This window comes from Saccostrea echinata, unplaced genomic scaffold, assembly GCF_033153115.1.
Source record: "Saccostrea echinata isolate AGI-Se365-2 ecotype Australia unplaced genomic scaffold, CSIRO_AGI_Sech_v1 ptg000028l, whole genome shotgun sequence".
NCBI lineage: Eukaryota > Metazoa > Mollusca > Bivalvia > Ostreida > Ostreidae > Saccostrea > Saccostrea echinata.
This window is the reverse complement of record NW_026889777.1, coordinates 1,093,629-1,114,008: the sequence shown is the minus strand read 5'-3', so window position 1 is coordinate 1,114,008 and position 20,380 is coordinate 1,093,629. Positions and strand designations below refer to the sequence as shown.

Sequence of the window (20,380 nt, the reverse complement as noted above, 5' to 3'; positions counted from 1 at the left end):
AAATCATTTCTATGGAAGCCGCTATAGGAAATGCGGCAAGATTTTATACAAGGTGTTTATATAACGATATTCTTAAGAGAATCAATTGGAACTCGCTCATAAAATTAGATTCAGGGTCTGAAGAAGAGCTGTTGTTTTGGCAACAAAATTTATTGGATTTAAATGGTTCTGATATAAAAAGTCAAGAGAACGAATCTGATTTGAATATTTACCGTGATGCATCTGATTCAGGGTTCGGTGCTTTTATATAGGGAATCAATGATTCAGAAACGTTTGGTACGTGGACAAGTCAGGAATCTTGTCAGAGCTCTACTTGGAGAGAACTGGAAACCATAAATAGATCACTGAATACTATAGGAGAAAGTATTCAGGATAGACAAGTCAATTGGTACATGATAATAAAAATGTATGTAGAATTTTAGAGGTGGGCAGTAAAAAGCCATATTTACATAGGATTGCAAAACAGATACGTGGTAATTTTGCCACAGAAAACGTGCTTATAAATAGCATTTGGGTACCAAGAGAAAAGAGCACAAGAGCTGACGCTTTGAGTAGGTGCTTTGATAGCGATGATTGGGGAATTAAATCACATGTGTTTGAAAACATTGACAGAAGCTGGGGTCCCCATACGTGTGATAGGTTTGCTACTGATTATAACACAAAATGTAAAACATTTAATTCAAGGTGGTGGTGTCCAGGCACCAGTGGAGTTAATGCATTTAGACAAGGTTGGGGTGAACATAATAATTGGTTAGTGCCCCCACCCAGACTCATCAGTAAAACCGTACTTAAGTTAAAATCAGATAGAGGAAAGGGTACTTTAATAGTTCCAGTCTGGAAGTCTGCACCTTATTGGCCACTTCTAAAAAAGGGAGACAAGTGGCAATATTTTGTGAAAGAAATTAAACATGTAACATCTTCAATAACTCAAAAGGGAAAAGGGGACAATGGTATTTTTGGTGGGCACAAGATATTCGATATGGTCATCCTTAGATTACAGTTTTAGTATACATTCGTTTTATACATGGCGTTTGTTTTTTGCAGACCTAAGCCTGGACAAGACCATAGAAGAGGTGGTGAAAGCAGCGGGGGTGGATTTAGAAGATGCAGAAAATGCCATTCTAGCGAGGAAACTGTGTGATTTTCTACTGAAATCAAAAAGTGTAAATACGAGTAAAAAATACATGTCAGCTTTCAATAGGTGGAGTAGGTTTATATCTAACAGGAAAAAGCGGTCTATTCCTGCTAATTCTGTGCACATTTCGTTGTATCTAACTCATCTTTTAAACATCGGATGTTCATTTCATGTGGTTTCAAGTGCAGTTTATGCCATCAAGTGGGCACATTCCATACTGGGATACTCGGATCCTACCGACCATTCATTTGTGAAAAATCTTTTGGAGAGTTCCAGACGTAACAACAAATGCAAAGTAGTAAAAAAGGATGCAGTCTCTGTTAAGGATTTAATAACTTTGTGTAACCTTCATTCCAATAGTACCAATCTTGCAGATGTGAGGGATATTTCCATGATTTTATTATCATTCGCAGGATTTTTAAGATTCGATGAGCTCAGTTCATTAACTTGCTCTGACGTAGTTTTTGTGGATAATTACATAAAAGTATTCATACGAAAAAGTAAAACCGACCAGTACAGACAAGGGAATGAAATAGTGATAGCTTGTGGATCTACATCAGCTTGTCCTGTCAAAATGCTATTACGATATTACGAGTTGGGAGGCATTAAAAAATCTTCAGATCATTTCTTGTTCAAACCTGTATTCAATTCTAAAGGCAAAGTTAAACTTGTTTACAAAAACAAAAAACTTAGCTATACTCGAGCAAGAGAGTGTATTTTATCAAAGCTTAAGTCTGTTATGGGCGATGTTAACATTGGCATTCATTCTTTGCGTGCAGGCGGCGCCACGGCAGCGGCCAATTCGAACATCAATGACAGGTGTTGGAAAAAGCACGGACGTTGGGCGTCGGATTCGGCAAAGGACGGCTATGTTAAAGACAGTTTGGACAGTAGATTGTCAGTTTCTAAAAATTTAGGGCTATAACATTATCTACATTTTTCAAATATTTAAACAGTGATTAGTTTAGTTATAAATATATATATATATATATATATATATATATATATATATATATATATATATATATATATATATATATATATATATATATATATATATATATATATATATATTAATCAGTTTAATTTATAAACTTTGCAGGTGATCTTTTTTCATTCACTAACTTTTGAACTTGATATTCTAAGCTAGCCTGGCTTACAGCATATGTGTTGTATTATTTGAGGTGTAGTCTGTCAAATAATGAGTGGAGAGTATACTAGTGTTTTCCCGCGTTTCGAAGAATAGCGGGAAAACATTGTATGATAGGAACGTGTTTTATTGGAATTACTTGTCTATGGTAGGCGTGGCCAAAGGAAGGCCAATGAGAAGGCAGTATTCAGTAAGGTGTTTGGGTCATTCTAAGCCAGTGCTCCTCGGAACCACACGTGTTTTATATATATTATATATATATATATTTTTTTTTATATATAATATACATCATATATATATAAATATACCAGTAAGAAAGGTAACATATTTTAATTTTTGTTTCACCGTACATGTACATATTGTATAGTGTTTATCATTTTAAGTACTGCAACGAATGCACGTCCGGCATTCACCCTTGAGACATTATTTACATAGCGACGGACACAGGTTTTCCATAGTTATCCGTCTATGGTTTTTTCCTGGGCGGTTTTTAATGTCTGTGATAGGGGTATAATAAATAACATTAACGTAGTTTACAAATATATTGCAGTACTTTGTTTTTTTCACATACAGTGTAATGTATGTCAGATAGTTATGTATCGTTATCAAAATAAACGCCAGCTGCTCCCACTAAGCTAGCCTGGCTTACAGCATATATGTTGTATTATTTGAGGTGTAGTCTGTCAAATAATGAGTGGAGAGTATACTTTGCAGTGTTATTGAGCCAAGCGTCTGGGTTAGTGGTCAAGGTTATAGCAAATTTCTGTAAAACTCTTTTTCTTGAGCATTTTTTTTTCGCTCATTGGTTCCATCTGGCACAAACTTCATCCATTCATCCAAAGAGTGTCCTTAGATAAAGGGTGTTGCACTTTGCAGTGTTAAATAATTTAATTTCTTTTTTTCCTTTTATTAATTAATTCCTGAGAAATTCTGACCCCATATTTTGGCCCAGTGTAAAATGAGTGTTTTTACCTCACAAATGTTGAATTATAGTATGATATCTTAAAAAATATTTTAATTCATGAAGTTTCAACCAAACATTTTAGGGAGAAATACCACACTTTTTACTGGATCTTTAAAAGAACTTTTTTTATTATATGGTTTTAGCATCCTTTCTTTTTTTTAAGTCACCTGAGTCACTCAGGTGACCTATTGCTATCTGTTTTCATCTGTCATCATGCGATGTGTGTCATTTGTTGATATTGTAAACTATTGAACATTTTCATCTTCTTCTCTTGAACCACTGAACCAATTTCAAAAATTTTTGGTATACATATATAGCATTAATGGATAAAAAGCTAAGTACAAAAATTATGATTTTAATGGTCCCTGCCCCCTGGGGCTAAAGGGGTGGGGCTAAAACCATCTAAATTAGTGTTATCTTCAAAAGTATTCTTGAACATCAAGCTTTTAAACTGTTGGCATGATTGTAATAGGCATTGATCCCTCTACCAAAATTGTGAAATTCATGGCCCCAGCATCAAAGATTCTGGAGTTAGGATGGGGCTCTTATGATCATATTAGTGAAAATGTATAAATTCTTTTAAAATCCCTCTCTCCCTCTGTTTTTACATGTAAAGCAGAAGAACTAGATGCATGGTCATGATGATCAAGGAGACCTCTTCTAAAATGGTTTGTGGCCCAGGGGTCGGGGGTTCTGCGGAGGAAGTTTTGGTGGGGATCTATATGATAATATAGTGAAAGTGCATTATTTCTTTGAAAATCTTCATCTCTGGTCCTGGGTATTAAGCAAACAAACAAAGTGCATAGTTATCCTGAATTTCATGGCCCCTGGGTCAGGGGGCCTGTGTTTGAGCGGGGCTCTATTGATTCTATAGTGAAATGCATTAATTCTTTGAAAATCTTCCTCTCTAGCTGCTCCTTGGTATTTTGTTTCAAAATACGACACTTTAAAACTAGAATTTGCTGTTAATCGATTCATGATTTATTGATATCGTATAAAATGTCAAGAAGAGTCAGAAATGTCCAGAAGAACACGTCAGATCTAGACTTTTTAGAAAAAAAGAGAAAATTATGGAAATAAATCCAAGGGATGGAAATTTCCAACCGTTAACCAGTTAACCGGTCACTTGGTGGGATGGATGGTAATCAAAAATTTTTTATTGGTTTTTCGAAAAAAATGAAATATCATAATTTTGAATGCATTTATTTAAATTCAATTTTTAAAAAAATGCTGAATATTGATAAGTTAGTGATTTTCCAGTGTATAAATTAAGCTGATTTGGAGGTCATTACACGTAAGATTCTCTGAATGTTCTTAAATATGGGGGAGGGGGGGGGGGGCTGGTAACAATTAAGTTTGTGAAGTATATGTATTTAACGTTTAAAAACACCATGTCGTTATCCAGCATGCTCTGTATTTCTTTAATGAATTTTACGAAATCTCTGATGAGAACTGTGTTTTGTTTTGTTCTGTTTTGTTTTGTTTTGTTTTTTTTGTTTTTGTTTTGGTTTTTTTTTTTTTTTGGGGGGGGGGGGGGTGTCAGGTAATGTATATAAAAATTACCCCGTCTATCCTTTGCAGTTATTTTTAAACAAACATTGTAAATTAAGATTATGGTTACAATGCAAGATGATCTTCTGTGATATCTGTTCTAAAAAATATTTTAGGCCTAATGGCTCTGATATTTTTGGCTTACAAACATATTACCATGAAAAAAAGAAAAATAAAATAATAATGCCCAATGTTATAATTTTTTTTAGTATTTTATGATTACGATAAAATGGGAAGTTAATGGTTTTTTTATTTATATTATTATTATTATTAGGGGTGGGGGGTGGGTGGGGGGGGGGGTACTTGATACTGGTAGACTTTAGTAAGTATTAATTAAATATCAACTAAAGGGCTAAAAAATACATTGTTCAAAGCATTGTAGTATTCCGTCTTTGAAGAGTGTTCATGTTTGGTTCTTTTGTTTACTGCTTATGTCGCTCTATTTTTAGAAAAGGATGAGAAAACGAGGTGTTGGAGTTGCTGCAGTAAAAAACAAATCATTAGCAGAGGTTAGTAACATAATCAGTGTAAAACTATCTGTAGGAGGAATACTTAAAGAAAAGTGACTTCGACCCAAACTAAGGCACTCGCCGGCAATGAAGGGGGGGGGGGGATCTGGCAGCAGTGTCAATAATCTCAGCGAGATCCGTAGGCCCTAGAGAATAAAAATTTTGGTCTGGTATCTCTACGGATCTCCGTAGAGATACCAGACCAAAATTTTTATTTTCTACGGATCTCGCTGGGATTACAGTGTCAACAGGGACCTATATATATAGGTCCCTGGTGTTAACAAGAAGTAAAGTTCACAAAATATTTTAATTTCATTAATTAAAAAAAAGGTATCACAGGAAAGATAAAGGGAAATGCTATTTTCCACAGCAATATACCAGGCTGACATGGCGGAGAAAGAAAAGAGACATACACAATGTGTTAGAGGAGAAATGAACCAAAAATTTATACACACATATGAAAATTTATAAATACATAATCAAAATGTAAGGCTGGGCCAGGAATTCTGGACCCCTGTATGACTAATCAGATGCTCTAACCCCTATCCAGGTCAGCAATCACAGTTCATATTTATATTTATGGCATATACCCCAAACCACTATGTGTACATTTCTCCCTCCTTTAATCGCCTTCACCCTCCAAGACACACACTTTTAACCCTTGGGCACAACTTTTACTTGCAAGTCCAGAAGTAGTTAATAGGCATCAAATGCAGTAGACAGGCATGGATGCATGAACAAATACAAATTGAATCTTCATGGCTGGACTGGATTAGTCAAACACGCAACCCCAGCATTAATCATGCAGTTAATTCAATTCAATTCACTTTATTGACAATTACCATGTCGGCATACAGTCATGAACAATAATAACATATTAACACAATTAAAACATGCATATACAAAGTGACAAATGTGAGGTAATTAAAACAAAATAATGTAGAGTATTAATTTACATATTTCTGAGTATTCATTGCTGACTTTCTTTTCTGGTGTCAAAGCACTTTTTCAAAAAACAACATATCATTCTCACACTGCTCAACGCGTTATCGGCTATTCGGTTGTTATCGGGCATTCGGTGGATAACAAATTTTGACAGGTTAGGAAATTGTTGCAAATAAACACTGTAAAAATAGAAACAGAGAATGCTGATTGTGCTTTTTGTGAACAAGAATGAATATACAGATACAAAATAAAGCCCCATTATATCTTATTATAGTATTTGTAAGTCTTGGGAAGACTTTAAAAGTCAAATTTATCATATTTTGCAAGTTTTTGGCCGATTGGCATTGCTGCATATAGCTCCTCTCTTCAAAATCCTCATATTTACCTCACATTAATTATTGTCCACAATATGACAACGTCAGAATCTCGCAAAGATGTAATTAAAGGGTAAAAATAGCCCTTTTTTAACTTTCAGGATGTTATCGGAAATGCGGTTGAATGGTTCACTTTGTTATCGGAAATCTCGGTTTTAGTTATCGGAAACAAAGGTTGTTATAGGTTAGGAAAATCTAAAGAAACAACAGAAATCTTCAATAAATCTAAATATTTAAAGTGACAAGAACACAATTCTAATTTTTGGATATCATTTGTCTCTTTTTAGAATATGTAACTTTAAGAAAAGGAGTACTTTTTGATCAAGAATGTTTTGGCATTTCTCATAATCACTTAAATGTGTATGATCTTGACTTGTTCGAAAATATCATATTAGTTAATTCTCTGAATTATAAATCTCTGTTGTAACAAAAATACAAATGCCAAATTTATTTATTGAGATTCTTACGTTGCATTATTCGCAGTATAAAAGCATCGCAATAATTGCTGAATTCACAGTAATTATACTTAGTTTTCTGTGTGTTGCCTTCCTTTTGTCTCTGTTTTCCTTGCTTCGTTTTTATTCCTTGACTTTGCATTTTTGATCTCCCCTTAACCATTGTTGTTCCTTTTGTTAGAAGTAAGTATATACATGTATTAGTTTGGTATAAAGCAATTAAAGAATCTAATCTCAAGGGTGGTTAAATGAATTTTCCAAAAGGGTGTTAGACCAAATATGACCAAGAATTCCAACTTTTGAGAAAAAAATTGACTTAACTAGTTTACAAAAAGCGTTACTGACGGAAAGAAACTATTTTTAATGAAATAAAAAGATAACTCATTCAAGTTCAAAAGTCTATTGAAACAGTATACATTTGGAGCAGAGTAAACACTGAACACTAACAACATCAGATGTTGGTTCAGGGGCAAAGAAGGGATCATCCTCTGTCGACCGATCACACCCGCGGTGTGCTCTTTGCCTTATCGGCCGAATGAGAAATCCGTAGCCAATTCAATGTGTAGGTGGAGCTCATATTCGGATTTAGGATGGGGGTGTCGGGAAGGTTCGGACCTCACCTGGAATTTGCAGTGTTACTGAATATTTATAGTGAAGTAAATAAAAAAAACTTTGGCACTCCCCCTTCCCCATTGAAAACGCGGATTACTGTTTGTAGAAAAGGTTAAAAGGGTTAAACGTGAAGAATTGAAGTGAATCGACTAGCATCCCCCCTTCCCCCCAAATAGGTATTTTTCACGTTTGGGAAATGAGTTCAACGTTTTTTTTAAGTCAATTTTATTTATTTATATATTTTTACTGAACCATGTTTTTGAACAAGGATAGTCTCCTTAATCTGCTACATACCCAATTATAACAAGAAAGATATATTTCTTTGCGGTATATTTGCACCTTATTCGATTTCCTCTATTTCAAACCATAAAATGGTTTGACACAAACAATGCAATCGCTCTGCATTGGACAAAACAAACTTTTAGCTCAGTTGGGCAATTGAAGTGACGATGTTTTTTTTTTTCAAAAATGACATAATAGATCGTAAGACCTGACTAACTAAAGAAACTATAGATTTGTTATATACATGTACATTTACGTCTGAAACCGCCTAAAGCCAATAGTGCCTATCTTTATATAATGGAAAACAGCAAAATGATTGAGCAGAGAGGTGGTTCTATTATAAAATCATAATTATAATTACAGTACCAACCAGACCCAACCTGACACACAGCGGTCCCAGAACAGTCCCACAGCAGTCCCAGCGGTCCCAGAAAGCAGTCCCAGCAGTCCCATTGGGCGGGGTTTATTAATTTAATGGGCGGAGCTTACCCAGAAATGAGATTACCAATAAACAATGTAGCTATAAAAGGCAGTTGAAATTGATGATGCATTTCTTTTCCGAGTAGTATCAACAAAATGTGTACAATTTTTACAAGACAGTCATCACAGTACGCGAAGAGAAACAAATAATAATTTTTTAAGACAGTTAACGTTAATACCTATTTATAACATGAATATTAAAAAACAATTACGCGGTATATTAATTTTTCACCAAAACAAATCAATTTCTTTATTTTCCATGATTGAGATTTGTTTCCATATTTATTTTTTTTAATTGAAAATTAACCGTGGATTTCTTATTTTCTACCAGAATTACCTTTTAATAGATCTTATAAATATAGAGCAAGGCCGATTCCCACACTCTACTCTGAATGCATTTTTCTTAAGAATTGGAGCTTTTGAAAAGTTCTTTGTGAAGTTTTGCCGTGTATAATATTTAAGTCATGATTATTTTCACTGACTTGCAAATTTAATTATCAGTAGATTCTCTATGTAACAGAAAACAATTACACTCAGTGTTTTAATTTATTATATAAACGTTGAGTGTACATCTGTAAATCACACGAATGGAATCCTCAGATTATGTTCAAAATTAATTAATCCCGAAATAAATTTATATACATTTATTGAAACAAAGGTTTTTTTGCAGTACATAGATTTAAATTATTTCATTTTTTTTACCAGCACGTTCAGTGATGTGTAACACTGATACCCAAGTAACATGCATTGACTTTCTGCTAAACATGCCCAAAGGCGATCGAATTATCGAAACCTCAGGTGTTGACACTATTTTATACAATTGTACTGCTTTTTATTAATCGGCCAGGTAAAAATAACAAAACAAATAAGAAATACATAGTGTAAGTCACAATTCCCGATATTTTGAAATGTTTATTTTTAAATGAATGTACTCTTTTAATATATTAATTATAAATTAAAGACTAAAAAAAATCCCAGAATAATTGTTAACATTGTTTATGTGATGGAAGAATGGTAGCATAATTTCATGGTCATTTAATAAATTATTAGGTTTTATTTGAGGCTGTAAAGAAATAGCATGGAATGCACTTTTTTTAGCATGGCATTAAATTTTTCAATAGTTAAAAAAAAATCCAATACAGTATGTCCCTCTTATAATTAATATCTTACTGTTGTGTCAAGGTTTTTTTTTATATAGTGCTAATGCAAACTTTGAGTACATAATTTGACAACATTAATTAATTAAATAGGCCTAGATATTCTTTTCAAACACCTGTATCAAAGTTTAATTTGAAGGATAAAATCATTTCCTCACTTCCCCCTTTTTTAACAACTTTCATTTTTTTTTTTATTAATTCTAGACTACAATTTTGTAAATTTACAGCCCCAGAAGACATTTAGTAATTATAACATTCTCTACTATCTAACTATCTATTATAACTATCCTCTTGTGTTTTTTTATTTCTATTTTAAACACCTCTCTGCTAAAAGTAAACAAAACAACAACAGGGAGCCTGCAAATTCAGAATACACAAGGGGCGGAGCTATCATGTCACTCAGAACCTTCTTCACGCATGAGTGAACAAAGCAGTCCCAGAAAGCAGTCCCAGGGATTGCTGGGTCTGCTTTCTAGAGCAGTCCCATAGCGGTCCCAGAGCAGTCCCACAGCGGTCCCAGAGCAGTCCCAGAGCAGTCCCGGGGACTGCTTTCTGGGACTGCTTTGGTGTCAGGTTGGGTCTGGTTGGTACTGTATATACATGTATATCAAAAACTAACAATGAACAGCTAGAAAATTTTCAAAAATTAGTTAAAAAAACATTACGTTTGAAATTTTCAAAGATTGACAGATTAAAATGGACTTTTTTCCAATCTATTTCTAAAGCTGAAGGAAACTTTTTAACCTGAGTTTCCGATAACGTGCACTCGTAAAAACCGAATTATCCGGCAACATCAACCTTGTTGACGATAACATGTTTTCACCTAACGAGACATTTTAAATGCCTGTTAACTAACCCTTAATTTGGATTTTTGATCTTAGTCTGCTTATCTACAGGTATATGATTGTCCATAGAATATATAAACTATTATGTTTAATACAAAAAACTGAAATTGACTTCTAAAAAAGCTAAAATGTGATGACATATTCCGAAATTTTTATAAAATATCATTTGAAAGAGCTGTAGATCTTCTGAAAGAGAGTGATTTGGTTTGTGCTTTTTGCTGCTGAAAGTATAATCATATATCTGCCAACGATCACAAACTTTGTTCGCTGGAGTACGCAATTATCGTTGAATTAAGAAATTTAAAATTACCTACGTTTTCTAAACATCGCTTTTCTTGCACCGAATGCCCGATAACAACCGAATTGCCGATAACGCGTTGAGCAGTGTGATTCTAGCAGTTGTAATATTTGTAGGACTGACAATTTTTCTAATGGGAATTGGGATTATCACTAGTATATGTGTTTATATTAAATATAATATTTAGTTTAATAATAATAATAATATTTAATATAATAATAATAATAATAATAATATTTAATATTCAATATGTTTAATAGTCAGTTGCTGTAACCACTTAGCTATAGCTATTAGGTTAATGTAATTACTCAAAAATACCTTGACCTTAAACAAATTGCAACAGAATATATTTTGTCTTATTCAATACATGTAGCTATAAGTATGTGTGTCATTGTGTAAAAGTTGCCTTGAATCCATTGTGTCATTTTGGCAATAATTGGGTTAAATCAAGTAATTTTTACAAAAAATTGCTAAAATTGGAAAAATATTTTCTGTCTTATTTTCATTTGTAAAAAGGAAAGGTGGGATTCCAAATATTTTATCTGATTATTTTGCACACATGTTACTCTAGGCAGGACTCACTGAAACATCATTCATTTATACTGAGAAATAGATTGAAAAATTTAAAAAGTTTTATGTTACCTTTCACTGCTGGAAAATCACTGTGATCAAAAAACATTCAATTGTTCAATTCAGGAAAATTAGTTGAGAAACACAATACATCTACCACCATTTACATGCATTGGTCACCTGTCTTAATACAGATTTACACTCGCCCTTTGTTTAGTACACTTGCAGCTTTTGTGATCTAGCTCAGTAGATTGATACTGGTCAGGTGTCAGTCCATGAAATTAACTTAATGAAACTGTGTTATGAACAGTACACAAAATAATTTTATCTGAAAGAATCTCAATCTAAATGACTGGTTATTAAAAGTTTAATGTTTTTATTTTAAAATTTATTTTATTAAATTGTATAGAAATATGGAAAAGTGTATTATGCATTCTGAATATATTCAATAATGGATAATAGATCAAATTTGATTTACATGTTTTGATTAATTTTTTGTTTCAGGCTCGTTACAAAAACAAAGGCAATGAGCTGGAGCAAAGCCAAATGGCTGAGGTAAGAGACAATCCCTGCCGCAGACCTGAGTATGAAAAGCACCTGCATTACATGTACCAAATATTCAATTTTAAAAGAATTTGAAATAATTGTCTTGTGGAGACTAAAAGGTACAAGCCTTTATGCTTGATGTTTAAATATTGGGTACAGCTTTTGATTTATTCTTATTTATTTCCTAAACTAGCTTAACAACAACAACAAAAACTTTTAGCCATTTAGAATTGACAAATTTCTGTTTTTGTTTTTTTGTTTTTCTTGTTTTATTAGTTATTCACTTCATAAGAAATTAATTCTACTTTGATGTGTTTACAAACAATGGATATAAAACTTAAGCAAAAGAGCTGTATATATTTATGATTGTATTGTTAATATAGTTAAATTACAATACCAATTTATATAACTTAACTATAAAGGAGTAAATTACTATAAGCATTGATAATTACTTACCACAAGGAATGTAGCAGGAGAATGATTCTAGGGGAGGGAGTTGTGTGGGAGGGGGATAACAAAGCCTTTTAGTTTCAAGATTTCTGACCCAATATTTCCTGTATCTCTGTGTCTTTAGATGAAGGATCGTAAAGTTATGTTTGTGTGGTAAGCATTAAGTTAAGCATTCTTTGATTGAACATTTAGATGGCCAAACAAATGGAAATGTTCAAAGTGAACTTAGAAGACTTTGCTGCTAAACACAAAGATGACATTAAAAAGGACCCACAGTTCAGGGTCAGCTTCCAGGAGATGTGTGCCTCCATAGGAGTGGACCCACTGGCCTGTAAGTATCTGTATCAGTAAAAGTAGACATTAAGCCTGTATGTATCTATATCAGTAAACGTAGACATCAAGCCTGTAAGTGTCTGTATCAGTAAATGTAGACATCAAGCCTGTAAGTATCTGTATCAGTAAGAGTAGACATCAAGCCTGTAAACACATATAACTGTTTCAGTAAGTAAAAACATTAAGCAGGGATTTATCAGTACCCTCTCAGGGGCCGAAATTCGGCCCCATTCCCTATTGAAAATAAGTTCAATTTTTCCCAATTTGGCAGTATTTTTTCCCAATTGGTGAACAATGCTTTTATGTTTAATTAACACAAAGTAAAATTGTCAGATTATCTGTAATTTTTCTCTGTTTAACTCATTTAGCAAACCTACAGCCATAACATGTTTTAAAAAACACTGTAAAACATCGCCGACTTTTTCTCCGAATTTCCTCTGTTTTTCTGAAAATGGAGATATTGTGTTATTATGTAGATTTATTAAGTTATTTCAACCTACTCAATTGATCTATGAGTGAATGGTAAGAACTGTAGGCATTATTTCAGATAGAAAAATATATTTTCAATGGATTTTTACAAATTAAAATGGAACTTAGTATAATTTTTAAATTGCAGGAGGTTTATAACCTCCAGAAACAGATAAATTCTTAAATGACCTAAATTGGAATCTCATATACACATGTACTACCTTAAGTTATATAAATACTTTATACTCAATGAAGCCATATTTAGTGTTATTTAAGTCTATTATTCTGATAATTGATCTTGTATGATGAAGTTGGATTATTAATTTGTCTGTTTGGTTGCCCAAATTAGAGTTCATGCTGAAATGTTAAATAAATTACATTGAATTACATATGAATACATGATGTAAGCAAGATTTTTTATTTTTCCCAATTTCATCAAATAGCCGATAATTTTTTCCCAATTCCCCAAAAATGGCATTTCCCAAAATAGGCTGATAAATCCCTGTTAAGCCTGTATGCAGGGCTCGACATTAACTTTTTTTCCTACTTGTCCATTCGGACAAGTGACCAAGAAATTTACTTGTCCGAACTTCAACTTCACTTGTCCGAAAATTTTTCAATAAAGATCTAATACTGTCAGCTTGAAAACTAAAATAAAGTCCATTATACATGACATGTGCTTGATTGATTCGTGATGTTATTGATATTTACAACAAACACATAAAACGAAATTTTATCTAGGCTTTCTGTCCTGACAACAACATAAATGTCCACAAGTGAACCAAACTTCGTTAAGTTCGTAAGTTCCATGCCTTTTCAGTAGTATGCAATTAGTGAACTTCGATCCCGATCCAATGTGAACTCAATTAATAGCGATCCCTATCGGGATCAAAGTCCAGTTTTTAAGTACAGCTTCCATCTTGAAACTACCGATTAACTTTCACAGTCATTCTTATTATTATTTAGAGACTCCTTTACATTAAAATGCACTTGTCCAATCGGACAAGTGCCCAGCAATATTCACTTGTCCGTAGTTTTTTTTTCACTGGTACCGGGCAAGCGGACAAGCGTTAATGTCGAGCCCTGTGTATGTATCTGTATCAGTAAGAGTAGACATCAAGCCTGTAATTATCTGTATCAGTAAGAGTAGACATCAGGCCTGTAATTATCTATATCAGTAAGAGTAGACATCAAGCCTGTAAGTATCTATATCAGTAAATGTAGACATCAAGCCTGTAAGTGTCTGTATCAGTAAGAGTAGACATCAAGCCTGTATGTATGTGTATCAGTAAGAGTAGATGTCAAGCCTGTAAGTATCTGTATCAGTAAGAGTAGACATCAGTAAATGTAGACATCAAGCCTGTAAGTATCTGTATCAGTAAACGTAGACATCAAGCCTGTAAGTGTCTGTATCAGTAAATGTATACATCAAGCCTTTACGTATCTTTATCAGTAAGCGTAGACATCAAGCCTATAAGTATCTATATCAGTAAACGTAGATATCAAGCCTGTAAGTGTCTGTATCAGTAAATGTAGACATCAAGCCTGTAAGTATCTGTATCAGTAAGCGTAGACATCAAGCCTATAAGTATCTATATCAGTAAACGTAGATATCAAGCCTGTATATATCTGTATCAGTAAGAGTAGGCATCAAGCCTGTAAGTATCTACTGTAGATTCCTTATTCTATGTGAGTACTTAATATCATGAAATTGCGGTTAGGCATCAAATCACAAGCAATAATTTGTGAATGGACTGTTGATCAACTGATTTTACATGGATTTCAGCACCATAAATATATAAGTGAGTAATTTTATTTCACGAGTGATGCTTCATGTGAAATTAGGTGATAATTTATTCCTCGCGTAAACTTAGGAATCTACAGTGAGAGTAGACATCACTGCTGTTAGTATTTTTGTTATTGCGAGTGGACCCTCTTGCTGAAGGAATCCTCAAGAGTAATCCCTTGTACTTAATATAAAATATACAAAAAAAATCATCCCTTACTCATGAAATAATTACCATATCCAACTACAGAACATTGAATTTTCTACTAAATATATATTTTGGTATCTATTTTTATCTTGTCTGCTATTTTAATCCTCTTGTTTGTTGTTGTTAATGGTTTGTTTTTCTCTCTAGCTAGTAAAGGTTTCTGGGCAGAGATGCTGGGTGTGGGAGACTTTTACTACGAGCTGGGAGTACAGATAATTGAAGTGTGTATGGCAACCAATCATAGAAATGGAGGTAAACAACTGGGGACTTATTGTTAAGATTGGTATAAATGTTTGCTTTTTCCAGGAACTTCATTTTTGTGGAGTTAACTGCCATCCTCAGATACTAGTAGTATTGTTTGTGTAACATTTTCTCTTTATTATCTCACCTGAGATCAAGGTTTTCTGATCAAATTTGTGGTCTGTAAATTTTTAACATTTTTGACCTCTTCCCAAAAACCTTGAGCAATTTTTAACAAAATTTTGTAAACTTTTGCTAGCATCTCTTTGTGCAGGAGAATTAAATTTGACTATTCTCCCTTCCAAGGGGAGTTAATCAATAAATGATAAAATGGGATGGGTCATTTGAAAGTTCTCATCTCAAAGACCATTTGGCTAAGAAAGACTAATTAAAAGTTAAGTTAAGCTTCCTCGCCATATGTATCATTATTGTAGTTTCAAGATTAGAATGGGGGTGAAGTTGGGACATAGAATTAAACATGAAATTTTTTTTTCAAGAACAGAGACTCAGAAATTAGTTAAATTTATACACATATACATGTATTCTCAAGTTTAATTAATTAGTAGTCCCAGGTTAGGAATGGGGCCACATTTAGGGCGTTAAAATTTATTAGCAATGTACAAAATTTTTCAAGAACACCATGGCTTAAAAACATATAATTGACTTCAAACTTCAATATACTTAATCAAAATTGCTGAAAGTAGTGAGTTTCAAAATTTGATGGGTCAACTAGAAGAGGTTTTATTTATGAACATATTTATTAGGTCACCTGAGTCACTCAGGTGACCTATTGCTATCTGTTTTCGTCCTTCGTCGTGCAGGTGTGCGTCGTTCCTAAACTTTTCATATTTTCGACTTCTTCTTAAGAACCACTGGGCCAATTTCCACCAAACTTGCCACAAACTATCCTTGGGTAAAGATGATTCAAGTCTGTTGAAATGAAGGGCCACGCCTTCTTCCAAGAGGAGATAATTAAGAATTAATGAAAAATTAATGGTATCTTTTAAAAATCTTCTTCTCAAGAACCACTGGACCAGGTAAGATGAAATTTGTATGGAAACATCCTCAGGTAGTGTAGACTCAAGTTTGTTCAAATCATAACCCCCAGGGGTAGGGTGGGGCCACAATGGAGGATCAAATTTTACATAGAATATATAGGAAAAATCTTTAAAAATCTTCTTCTCAAAAACAGCAAAGTTGTGATGAGTCATATTTATATGAAAGCATCCTCAGGTAGTGTAGATTCAAGTTTGTTCAAATCAAGACACCCGGGGGTAGGGTGAGGCCACAATGGATGATCAATGTTTTACATAGAAATATATAGGGAAAATCTTTTAAAATCTTCTTCTCAGGAACAGCAAAGCCATGATTGGTCAATATATGGAAGCATCCTCAGGTAGTGTAGATTCAAGTTTGTTCAAATCCCCCCCCCCCCCCTTCCGGGTAGAGTGGGGCCACAATGGGGAATCAAAGTCTTACATAGGAATATATAGGAAAATTTCTTCTTCTCAAGAACTGCAAAGCCATGATTAGTCATTTTAATATGATCAAAGTTTTACATAGAAAAAAAATCATTAAAAATTGAAAAAATTCTTTTCTCAAGAACAACAAAGCCATGATTGGTTATATTTACATGGAAACATCCTCAGCTAGTATAGATTCAAGTTTGTTCAAATCATGACTCTGGGGATAGGGTGGGGCCACAAGGGACAATCAAAGATTTACAAAAGCTTCTTCTATCAGTTTATTTTATACTCTGTGGATCTTCTATGGATTGTTGTTTTATACTCAGGTGACCATAAAGGCCCTTGGGCCTCTTGTTTGTCAAAAGGATGATTCAGGTAAGCATCATGGTCTTGGGTGTCTTGTTGATACTGTTCAGTTTGTTAGAAAATCTGTAAATTTACTTATTCACTCATATGACCTCAGTAATATTAAATTACACATCAAGAGTATATACATGTATAAGCTGGATTTACTTTGATGTTACAGGATTAATCAGTATAGAGGAATTAAGGGACAAAGTAACAGCCTCCAGGGGAAAGAAAAGCCAGCCCATTAGTATGTGAGTACTGATGTCCTCAGCCTAATATGTAATTAAAAAAAAATATGGTATTCATTAGAAATAGATGTAGTCTTGATTATCTTTTAATATGTAATGTAGAAATACATTATTATGTAAATACTTCATGTAGTTATGGGTAAAACTGAAAATTTTCACCCCAAGAAAACCATTGTCAACCGAGGCACAGCCGAGGTTGATATAGGTCAATCTGATTAAAATCAGATCTTTGTTACGCTCCGAAATTCTGATGGTCACTGCTTTGTACAGCGACCTTCAGAATTTCGGAGCGTAACAAAGTTTTGATTTTAATCAGATTGGACAATGGTTATCTTGGGGTGAAAATTTTCATTGTTTCCTTCAATTACTTGCAGTGTTTATTATATTATACTGAATGTTTTATATAAATACTAATAACAATTAATGAACAGTGTGCGCATAGATTCTGCGCAGTCAATATTTTTTGGAATATATAACTCATTGTCAAGTAATGCTGACTGTTGTTCTATCAAGCTGGAAGGCATGGTTTCATCATTTAGAGGGTAACAGTGTGTTTTAACAAATGTTTCTCAACAAATCAAATTCAACTAATTACATAAATGTATAATAAATTAAATGTATACTGCATCTTCACCGAGGCCTAAGCTTTACAGTCACTGTTGAACTTATGTACCTTGACCATCAATGTGTCAAACATCTTGAATATGTCAATGTGAGCTGAAAGTCCCCATCACTCTTTCTTCATATATTTTAATCTCATTATCTTGAATCCATGGATATATTCAGTGTTTTCCCTAGGAACTAGCTATTGGCCAAATTGACCACTTCAATTGATATAAATGCCACTTAGAAATAAAAAAAATTTGAAAAATAATTGTTGTAAGGGATTCTGTTCTTAAACCACTGCCCCTAGCCTGTTACAACTTATCTTTAACCCTTGTGAAATAAATTGAAAACACTGTATATTGAAGTTGGTCATGCTCCATTCTAGTTCAAATGACAAGGTTGAAAATCTAATTTACAAGTTCATGTGTTTCAGAGATGATCTCTTGCGTGCAATAAAGAAGCTGAGGATTCTGGGTAATGGTTTTACTGTGATAGCCCTCGGAAAGAGTTACATGGTGCAGAGTGTACCAGGGGAGCTAACTATGGATCACACCAAACTACTGCAAGAAGCTCAGGTATATGAAATTAAAATTTACTTTAATTTAATCATTGTAGAGGAAGCGATTTTTTTTTGGTCGAGAGATCAAACAAAATCTTGTTTTATGGAGACCATGGTCATCCTTCAATTTGACAAATCCCAATGATCAGCATTTTATTCTGTATAAGAATTCAGATATAATGCACATGTGAAGATATTAGTTTTAGTTTTTTCCTGTCAAGTTCCTCAGTATTGTTTTTTGGTTTTTGTAGAGTGATGGATTTGTGTCCAAGAAATCGTTGATGTCTTCTTTGAAGTGGGAAGAAGAGCGTGCTTCCAGAGCCTTGGTAGAATTATAGAAAATGCTTGCTGTGAAATCACTATAAATAGGGGATTTATTTCTGTTGATATTTTGGCATGAAGAGTCCTCCACAAAATCTTAAATTTTCAAACTACTGTATTATTTTTAATTCAATGCCTCTTAAACCACAAACCAATACAATCTGTTCCAAAGCTGGCACTTAGCTTTGTTATTAAATATTATAGGGTTATTGAAATTATATTGGTGAATATTGGCATAATTTGGCTTAATAAATGCATGATTTTGCAAGTGCACAGCCAAAGAATGCCAATACTCACTAATATAAGTTCAATAACCCCTTTATTATATAGCTAAAACATTTTATCACTGATTTATAAAAATAATTTAAAAGAAAAATTTCCAGATTAATGAGAATTATTCAATGTCAGTATTTGAATGAAAACTGAGCGTGCAGTACCAGCGTCTGTCCTGGAAGTGTTCAATAACAAATCATTCTGATGACACTACCAAACGTTATGAATTGCTTACTGGGTTTTATTTTTTAGGCCTATAGGTACTAAATTATTAATATTTTTAATTTTGTGTGAAAATAGACCCATCATTTCTAGCTGCCAGTATACATCATTAATATTGCTGTTGAGCATTTGACCAGACAACATTTTTTGTTTACAACGCAGCGTTCGATATTAAACGCTCACATCCGGCATGTTCTTGGGACATACTGTTATATGTGTTGCAAACTGAGCATTCAATAAAATGCTAAGATATTGAATGCTAAAATTCTCTAGAGTTTTATTAGGTTTTTATTTTAGACTATTTATTAGCTATATAATAATGAAATTTATTGCAGAGTAGACTATTCAAATTCAACCAGATTTATCAAAAGTAGTCGAAAATACATGTACATTTGGGCAATAAATTGCAGTGCAAAATTTTAATGCTTATATGCTTGTTATGGGAAGATGGAACATAATTGTTTGAATTGTACAATTAAGATTTTTATTACATGACTTATTTTTGTTTTAGGACTACATGGTAAAGGAAGGCCTAGCCTGGGTAGATGACCAAGCATCAGACAGTAGACAGTACTGGTTCCCCAGTTTTTTCCCAGAAATCTCCTCTGTCACATGATGTCGTTCTGTAGACTTTAGCAAATACTGTTTCGGATATACATTATTCATGTTTGTTGCACTACATGCATGCAGTCGATGGACAGAGATAAATTTCCATTAATTTAATTTTGATTCTGTAAATTGATTACCTTCAGTTCCTATATATTTTTATTAAAATTAAATCACAGAAAAATGTTCTAGTATACAGGACAGCTTCACTTTTAACATAATTTCTGCAATTGGTTCCATCTACTACAGATACATTGATTTTATGTTCTCAAAGCACGTAAAACAGTTTTTTGTAAAAATGTGCTTTTTTTATGAATCAACCATTGATTAAAAAGAAAGATTGTTACACTAAAGTATTGTGCCTTTATGCATT

At 33.4% G+C, this 20,380-nt stretch overlaps 1 protein-coding gene across 1 annotated transcript; it reads left to right on the top strand.

The window, feature by feature from the left end:
• The first annotated feature begins 5,219 nt into the window (after positions 1-5,219).
• Positions 5,220-20,360, top strand: LOC133193611 (vacuolar-sorting protein SNF8-like). The gene is made up of 8 exons (XM_061329572.1): positions 5,220-5,309; positions 11,832-11,882; positions 12,516-12,654; positions 15,266-15,370; positions 17,351-17,423; positions 18,460-18,601; positions 18,837-18,911; positions 19,913-20,360. Exons 1-8 carry the CDS (start codon positions 5,256-5,258, stop codon positions 20,015-20,017), a joined length of 744 nt encoding a protein of 247 aa, XP_061185556.1. The 5' UTR covers positions 5,220-5,255; the 3' UTR covers positions 20,018-20,360.
• Positions 20,361-20,380: the final 20 nt, after the last annotated feature.